The 8,947-nt window shown below is 56.3% G+C and overlaps 1 protein-coding gene and 2 non-coding genes across 3 annotated transcripts; 1 reads left to right on the top strand and 2 right to left on the bottom strand.

The window, feature by feature from the left end:
- Positions 1–1,721: 1,721 nt before the first annotated feature.
- Positions 1,722–2,840, bottom strand: CCL5 (chemokine (C-C motif) ligand 5). The gene is made up of 3 exons (XM_010135476.1): positions 2,768–2,840; positions 2,211–2,322; positions 1,722–1,809 (listed from the first exon to the last, which is right to left on the bottom strand). The coding sequence occupies exons 1-3, from the start codon at positions 2,838–2,840 to the stop codon at positions 1,722–1,724; spliced, it is 273 nt and encodes a 90-aa protein (XP_010133778.1).
- Positions 2,841–6,161: 3,321 nt separating this feature from the next.
- Positions 6,162–6,233, top strand: TRNAE-CUC. Its single transcript has one exon. It is a non-coding gene; the product is annotated as a tRNA-Glu (tRNA).
- Positions 6,234–6,602: 369 nt separating this feature from the next.
- Positions 6,603–6,684, bottom strand: TRNAS-UGA. Its single transcript has one exon. It is a non-coding gene; the product is annotated as a tRNA-Ser (tRNA).
- Between the last annotated feature and the right edge of the window lie 2,263 nt (positions 6,685–8,947).

The raw sequence follows: 8,947 nt of genomic DNA, 5'->3' as shown, positions 1-8,947 counted from the left end.
TGGTGGCCCGGGGCCCTCCGCTGGGTTCTCATCCCCTCCCCTTGGCGGGCTGCCTCCACACCAGACAACGGTCACGAGAAGGTCATTCTCCAGCCTGGGGCGGAACTCAGCGCAGCTCTGCTGTGGTGCATCCCATCCTCACCACAAAGGTTTCCTGGTCGTCCCCACTCCCCAGCTTCACCAGGAAGAAACGCCAGCTGAGCTGACCTTGGCGCTGTCTGGGTGAAGGCATTTGTGAACTTTTTGCGGGACACACCGAGATGGCCACCGCTGCCTGGTCCCCCAGTGCTCCGTCTCTTGTCCTGGGCTTCCAGCTTCTATCACTCCTCTTGCAAAGGAATGATTTGGGTGTCATGGACTGCTTGCCTCTTGCTCATCGGGGTCCTGTGGGCAGGGAAATGGGACCCGTGGCCCCAGAGGGAAGTGCCAGCCCCATCAGCCCACCTCACCCAGCCTGACACTGCAAAGGCAAGCTTGTGCCTCAGTTTCCCCGTCTGTCAGTGAGAGATAGCAATGCTTTAAATCTTTCTGTGAAGCGCCCAAGGAGCCACGCTGTGAAGGCAAACCAACATGAGCACTGTTTGATTATTCTCACGTTCAGGAAGACCTGGCTGGTTTGATTTCCCTTCCCTGCTCCCCTCCACTGCTGGGCCATGTTCCAAGGTCCCTCCTGCCAACACTAACAGAGCGTACCCAGAACTGAGCACAGCTCAGGCTGCATCCCCAGAGGAGCCCGTGTTGGTGACGTGGCCCAGCCCCAGAGCCACCCTCCCTCCAGCTCCCTGCGGAGACGCCGCTGCACCCCCACTCTGTGATTTCCAGACACGCCTTTGCCAAACCCGCAGTGGCAAGTCGCGAGGGTCCAGCTCCACCAGCTCTCAGCCTTGGCTACTGACATGATGGGGGAAAGGGCTGGGGAGAGGTTTGGCTCCTAGGGAACAGCCCTGGGTGGTGCTGGAGTCGTGATGGGGCTGTGGTGGCTGCGGAGCTGGGAGCAAGGAGGTGAGGCAGAAGGGAAGGGGTTTAAGGATGAGGAGGTTGAGGCATTTCCAGCTGGGAAGTTGGGGTTCTTCCCCTGCCTCCCCCAAAACAGTTATAGTGGCATCCTACCCGCCCCGTTTTTCCAATCGGGAGAGACACAACCTCTGCCAGAGCTGACACAGAGAGAAAAAATGTTTATTCTTTGGCACCAGCAAGAGACAGGGTTTTGAGAACAAGGCTGAATGATGTGGTTCCACAATGAGCATCCTGGAAGCAACCAGCGTACCACTTCCTCCGCTGAGGAGACAGATCTTACTCACAGCATCTACCGTACCACGGCAAAGCTCAGCCAGATGGCTTGGAAGCCAGCCTGGGTTTACAGGACAGCCCCCACCTCATTTCCGCAATAGCTTCCCACAAATAGCTCTGGGGATAACACCCCCCTCCCGTTCTAGCAGCGGAGGGACAGGCAGGGGACAGTTTAGCCACATGTCACACAGCAGGCTACACCAAGATGGGGCTGCAAGGCCAGGAGGTCCCCAGCATCCCAGCTGCCTATAATGGTGGCTTGAATGATCATGGATAAAGGACACCATTGCAAGACAAAAGAAGCTTCAAGGGCTCCAGGGTGGCTCAGCAGGTCCTGGTGCTCAGCTGCAGGATTCCTAGGTCTGTGCCAAGATTCTGCTGGATGGTCTTGCAGGACTCCTCCAGGGTAGAGACCTCTGAGCTCCCAACACTCACTGCAGCTCCAGGGCATTCACATATTCCTTCACCCACCTGGCATCGGGGTTAGCACAGACCTCCCGGTCCTTCCTGGTGATGAACCTGTCAAGTCAAGCAGGAAGGTGTTACAGGCCCGGAGAGAGAAAGGGGCATGGGGACCTTGGATCACCTCCTGGGCACCATGCGTGTAGGTGGCTGGCATGTCAAGTTCTAGTCGTGCAGGGTGCAGGCTGTGTGCAACAGGCTCGTCACCACTGGGAGGTCCTGCTGTCTACACAGTGACCTCCTTCCACAGCTTGTTCCCAGCACCAGGATGCTTCAAGGAGACCAAGGAGAAAACTTATTTCTCAGATGAGGAGGAAGAGTGCTGCACATGGACCTCCTCCCTTACTCTAGGTTTGGTTTCTCACTCCACCGTGCTCTTGGCCCCATTAGGTGTGAAGAAAAGACCCAGAGGCAGGCAGAGCCTCTCCTCAGAGCCCAGAGCTGGAGCCAGTACTTACACAACTGCCGGCTGTGAGCACTTGCTGCTGGTGTAGAAATAATCCTTCACATGACTCTGGGGCAGCTTTCGTACAGTGTAGCTGAAGCAGCACACAGTTGTGTCAGCCCCGACTGAAAGAGATCAGGAAAACCAGCATGAGTCTATCACTCAATAAACTGCACATTCCCCAGCGAGAGCAGGGCAAGCACCCCTGTTATCAGCTGTGGAGCCCTTTTCCCCGTTTCTCCAGAAAGTCAGCAAGAAATTACTGCGAACGCCAAACCTTACTTAAAGTTCTGCAGTCCCTTCCAATGATGAAAATCCCTTCAGCCACCCTGGGACCACTCCTAAAGCCCAACAACAAAACCAGGGGGGATGAAACCTGAAAACTTTGAGACTCATCAGCAGAATTCATCCCGAAAGTAAAAGCACGCTAGAAAGGGACACCAGTCCCAAGAAAGCAGAAGCTCTTCACACAGGTTCCCAACCTTTGCAGCTATGTTTCTCCAGTTCTTCAAAACTACTGCCAGCCAGAGCAAAAATCCAGCCAAGAGAGCAGAGAGACGCTGTACTCACTCGGAGCAGGAGAGGCCTGAGGAAAGAGGGCGGCCACCAGGATGACGGTGAGGCACAGTGCGGAGACGTTCATCACGGACAGAGATGAGCTGCGAGGGCAGAGGCAGGACTGGAGCAGATTCCTCCTGTGTGTGATGCGAGGTGCTGGTTATAGGACAGTGGTCAGCCCTGTCAGTCAGATTTCAAAGCAAGCAATTGGAGTTTCCAAAGCGTAACAGGGCTGATGTCATGGCACCTTTGCCTCAGAAATGCTGAAAAAAGGAAGCAGTGAGTCTAGGAAGTACTGAAATAGCCTCCGTGTGAGGTGAGGTAAGGCTGAGCAAACCAGCAGCCACATGAGCACTATACTGACCAAGACAGGATATGAAACCACCCCTGAGCAGCAGGTTCACACTTAGGTTCACCAACACGACAGCAGTACTCAACAGACTCATCTCAGCATCCTCCCCAAAGGACCAGTGGCGCTTGAGCTCAGCCTCCTTTTCAAGGACCCAGGCCTTGAGGACGAAGGTGGGGACTCTCCTGAGGACAGCGCAGGTCCACTCAGGGGGTCCTTGCTCCCGTGGTGGGCCTGGGACGTGCCCAAGGTGGGCACATGCAGCCTGCAGGCAGCTCGGGCAGCAGGCGCTCTCTGAGCTCTGCAGGCAGCGAGGATGGCTGGCACCCTGCAGACATGTCACAAATCGGAGCCAGCACTGTTAGCACCAGAAACCAGAAACTCCTCAATGCTGCCCTGCCAGTACGGAGCTCAGGACCTCCAAACCCTCCTAACACACCCCAGCATCAGCCCGTAAGGGGGTGCTTGCCTGGGAAGCCTGACTCGCTGGTCCTTCTCTACAAACACTCTTCTTCCAGAGACCGGGCAAACACGAGTGCCAGCGTGGGCTTGGTACAAGGTGGGATGCAGAAGGCAGAGCAGGAGGGTCCCCCGGCCAGGGAGTGGAGAGAGACCAATTCTCGTGCAAATGTGTAACCCCATCCCCTTGTGCCCACTCACAGTCACAGGCTCATGACGTGGTCTGCCCAGAGCCCCCTGGCACGGCCCTTGCCACAAGCAGTGGGTTTCCCGGGATGCCCCAGGGAATACTTCCCCTTTATCCACCTCCCTGTTCTCTGCAACAAGCACCAAATTTGCCAGCTCACAGCCTGTGGTTTCTCTGGGTGTTTTCACACCCGGCTGCCAGCAACGACTGCCATTCATGAGGCACCACGAGCTCATCAACCCGGCACTTCCTCGCTGCCCTGCAGCTCCAGTAACGCAGGCCGGTGCTGCTCTGCTCCCACCCTCCTTCTGCCCCCCACCGCGATGTCCCCGTGGGTGGGGATCAGTGCTGCTGGAGGGTCCCCATGGGCTGTGCCAGGGACCCTGCTGAGGTGGGCAAGAAAGGGTCCATGGCTTTCCCAGCACATCCTCCCAGGAGTCATCCTCATGGGGCTGGGGTGGTGGTGTCCTGGGGACTCAGGACTCCTGCTTTCAAAAGCGCGCGAAGGACCTGGAGCTGAACCGACAGCTTTGTGACCTCAGGGTTGTCACAAACATGAGGGGGTGGCATTTTGGAGCAGCGCAACAACATGGTAGCAGGTAGTCAGGCTTTGCCAGGGACAACATCTCAGCTGGAATTCGCCAAGCAACATCCCACTCTTCGAAGGTGGGGAGAGGGGTTATTTACTGCTATGCCCGTATTGCATGGATGAGCCGATTGATCTGGCTGATTTGTTTAGGTATTGCTCATGCTCCACGTCCATCAGGGTGATGTGTCTCAGCCTCTCTCCTCACCACAATAGCAATGCGTTTTGTACTGAGACTTGACCCGTCCCTGCTGCCCCGAGGCTGATCCTGGGACCTGGACTTCTCTTCCGAAGGAGCAGTGTCTGTAGAAAGTAAGTTTTCACTTGCTCACCACCTGCCTCACTACATGGCCCTGAACACTCCTGGCCTCCAACACGCGGCTCCTGGCTTGGAGGCTTCCTTCTTGCGTTTGGTGGAGTGGCAGTCACTCATCTACCCGTCCTTTGCCACCACAGATGGAGACCGTCCTGCTGTGAGACGCGCAGGGAACCCGTTTCAGGGTGCCCAGATCTACCGACAGAGGAAGGAACTGTTACTGTCTATTGCCAAATATTTGACAGGTTCGGATAGAGATCTAAGAAACCACAGACTGATACTGACGCTCCCCTGACCGCAAGGCTGCCGGAGCTCGTGCTCGCTTAGAGCTCGTAGAGGCAACCGAAACCATGACATCTGCATATCTCCCTGAAAGCGTAGGGCGGCTGTGCCTCAGCCCAGCACAGCTCCCTCTTCCTCGCACCCAGCGTGCCCAAGGGATGGATGGCACAGCCCCGTATGACCGTTGCACAGCCCAGCCTTGCCCCTCGCTCGGGGGGTTTGGCCTTGTGGGGCTTTTCGAGGTGCATTCTGCAGCTCTGGCCGTCATGGCAGAGTGCTGGAAAGGTGCCAGGCCATTCGCAGTGTCTCCATCCTTGCTCTGGTCAGCAACTCCTCCCTGCTCTCCTCCTCCTCCTACTCTGTGCTCCTCCGAAGGCTCCCCACTGCCTCCCTTTGCCCTCTCCCGCTCACTGCCCCGCAGCTCCTCAGGGAAAGGTCACAGCGGCTGGGATCCACCAGGTGCTGCAGAGAAGTCGGGACAGAGGTTGGGGCACCTCAGGCAGAAGGGAGCTGGGTGTCCCCCTGCAACCCCGGACCATGTCACGGAAGGTCTGCAGGGGACGCGGGGACACGCTGGGGTTTGGCGTGGGGCGCAGAGGGATGCTGCGCGGGCCATTTGCGGGAGCGGCAGGAGGCAAGGCAAGCCGCCAGGAGGCTTCCCTGCTCCCTGTGCGCTGACCCTGCGAGTCAGAGGGAGTCTGTCTGTCCGTTTGCTTCCCCTCCCATCAGCACAGGAGCCCTTCCATCGCCTCCACCGCAGCCAGGGCTCACCTGCTGCCGAGGAGCCCCGCAGCGCTCCCGAGGGTGCAGCGGGCTCTCCTCCCCGGGGCAGCGCTCCTGCCTTCAGGCACCCCCCGGATGTCGCTCTCTGGGTCAGTCAGTGCTCATCCCTCGGGTCCGAGCTCTGCTGTGCTGGGTGCTGCAGGGACAGTGGTACTGTCACCTCGAGCCCATCGTTGCCTTCCCCAAGCTTCCCTTGGCAGGGATCAGAGTCTGGGCAGAGCCATCTCCTTTTTCCCAGGCTTGGTAGACGTGGGCTCCTCTTGCACAGAGGGTCTTCCCAATGCTACAGCTCTCAGAAAGGAGAAGACAACCCTCAAAGTCCCCCAGAAAGGCTGTGGCACCCATCTTACCTGTTCCTCTCCTTGGGCTGTGGGGCCCAATTGTCCCTGTCCCTTCAGGGCTTGGTTGGTGCTCACCAAGAGGTCCACCACCATTGCCACCTCATCCCCGGTGGTCTAGGGGTCAGGATTTGGCACTCTCACTGCTGCAGCCTGGGTTCAATTCCCAGCCAGGGAAAGGGGTTTCTGCAGGTCTCAGTCTTTTTCTGGGTGGCTGCACCTCCCTTGAGCAGCTCCCGGGGTGAATTTTAGCGGGTGGCAGCTGCCTCCTCTCCTCCCACCGCCATCAGGCTGCACTCTCCAGCAGAAAAATACCCGAGGTGGAGGGTGGTGAGCAGAGTGCTGAGTAGGGTGACCCAGCTGTGTGGGGTGGACATGAACACTGTCTTGGCCCTCTCCTAAAGGTAAGGGTTCCCTGGGAGGTCAGGGCCAGGGACAGTGTGGCAATGCAGGGTCCCTTGATGAGGGGTGACAGGTCTGTGTCTGTCTGTCCCTTGATGAGGGGTGACAGGTCTGTGTCTGTCCGGGGGCTGCCAATAAAAGCTCCCGCTGTGAGCAGGATTTGAACCTGCGCAGGGAAACCCTATTGGATTTCAAGTCCAACGCCTTCACCACTCGGCCATCACAGCAGCTGGCACAGAGGGTCTCTGCAGGAGCCTGTGGCTGTCACCCTGCCCCAGGGGACAGAACAGGACCTGATCCCACCCTGGATGTGGGCTCTGCTATCCTGGCCCCCACTGCGCACCCAGCACGGCACTGCTGTTGCTGCGGCCACCCGCCCTGTGCAGATGACACCGAACTCAGCATCTCAGCAGTGCTGGGAACTGGGACCAGGGAACTGGGCACCAGCCACTGCAGCGCATGAGATCAAACTGAAGAGAGGGGTGAGTGGGGTGAACACTGCCTTTGGACAATTATGGAGACACCCAGGAGAAAGGTTAAGCTTAAATTCATCCCTTTCAATTATCCAATTTTCAATTATCCTTCCCCCTCTCCATGTACTCGTTCAGAGCTGGGAGATACATTCCCTGAACCTCCTGAAGTGCCTGTGGGGTTCAGGTTAGGGCATGGCACAAGAGTGGAGAGCCTTCAGAGCTGGAAAGCTCTCATCTTGGTGGGCACAGTTAGAGAAGATGAGGTCTGTGGCCTGGAATGAGCTATTTCTCCTCATTCCTTTTGAGGATGAAGTAATGTGCATCTGGTATCCGAAGAGCTCTGTGGAAGTGAGGTTTCGTTCCAGGGTGAAGGTTTGCCCATCCTTCAGAGAGCAAATGGAGGAACCTGGAGTGGCCAGACCAGTGCACATAGACCCGCATGTTAGCCGAGCCCCAAAGGAGGGGTCCGCAGTGCTTGTGGGAACGACTGGATGAGTCCAGACCCCAGTGGAGGGACCCAGAGAGGACTGAAGGGGGAGCAGAGGGACCTGGAGAGTAGTGGTACCCTAAAGGAGGGGCTCGGAGCATGAAAGAGAAGTCTGAAAGGGTTAAGGAGGGAAAAGGGTGTGGTCTGGAGAGGGAAGGGTCTGGAGGAGACACCTACTCCCCAGCTGGTTCTTGCAGCCTGGCTGGACTCAGGCTTGCATTGCACTGGCCAGAATTAACACAATATTTCTCAGATTTTTTGGTTTGTTCTTTTGTTGACTATTTTTCTTAATTAATCTTGTATCACCAGCAGTGAACCTCTGTTTGCATCTACGATTCTTCTGGTGTTTACAGAGAAAACAGGCTTGCTGCGTGTGAAGAACAGGATGTGTTTATAGAACGGTCCGAGACCAACAGCGACCTGACAGCTCTTCTCTTTAACCGATGGCACTTCGCAGCATTGAGCAATGCAGAAAACCACGAGGTCTCTCAGCAGACAGGCCTCATTCTTCCTCCAAGAAATGTTCAGACCCTGCTTCTGCTTGCAAGTTTTCACCCTTTGATCTTCCAAGCTTCAGAAAAGAGCAGCTGCCTTGCTCGAGCGCTGGTCTTGCTGGAGCCAGCACACAGCGGTCACCGTTCACCGCTGCGTCCCAGTGCCTCGTGCAATGTTGAAGACACTTTGTCCTGAGCATAAAACGGTGCTTAAGCATCTCACTGGCTGTAATACGATGGCATGTGATGCTCAGGAGGAGACTACTACGTGTGCGTTGCAAATACTGGTGAGCCCCTGCAAGCTCTGTCCGTACAGACATTCCTTCCCGTGGTTAAGCATTGAATCAAACCACAAGAGCTGTGATATTTTTTTACACTTATTAATGTATTCAGCCTCTCTAGAAATTAAGCTGCAGTCCAGGCAGGAGAGTCCGCTCCGTGTCTCCCGGCTGGTATGGCACAGTGAAAGCTACAGCGAGTAGCTAATGCTGCTTCCAATCTTGTTTTTAAAATAAATCTCTGCAGATTTTGAAGCCGTGTATTCTCCCGGTCTCTTTCTAGGGGCCTGACAACTGCTTCTGCCTGGTGTATGGTTGTGTCCCAGAATTCCAGCTACGATAGCAACTAGTTTCAGAGCAGGAAGATAACATAAACTGGGAAAATGGAGAAACTGTCCTCCTGTTTGGAGGCAGCTAAGACTCCTAGACTGCCAACCCCATCTCCAGGGAAGCCATCTCTAGCCTGACCATGGGGTCACAGTCCAAAAGAAAAGTGGAAGGGATGGAAGAGGGGTTTTACTAAAAGATGGGGCAGGAAGAAGTTTAGTTCATGAGGAGGAGCTGCAGATGTTATTCATGGAGAGGAGGCAGAGTTTGGCCTGTGGGAAGGAGAATGAAGGACTGGCCCCCGGGGAAGGAGAGTTGTTCGCAGGGAAACGGTGTGCTGGCTGCTGCTCAGGACACAGGTCATGTCTGGGCCTTGCAAGCTGAGGTCTTTCCACGGATGGATGTGCAGTAGCTTGTCCTGGCGGGTGTGG

This window comes from Buceros rhinoceros, unplaced genomic scaffold (genome assembly GCF_000710305.1).
Source record: "Buceros rhinoceros silvestris isolate BGI_N320 unplaced genomic scaffold, ASM71030v1 scaffold12534, whole genome shotgun sequence".
NCBI classification, from domain to species: Eukaryota; Metazoa; Chordata; class Aves; order Bucerotiformes; family Bucerotidae; genus Buceros; species Buceros rhinoceros.
This window is presented reverse-complemented; position numbering and strand designations above follow the sequence as displayed.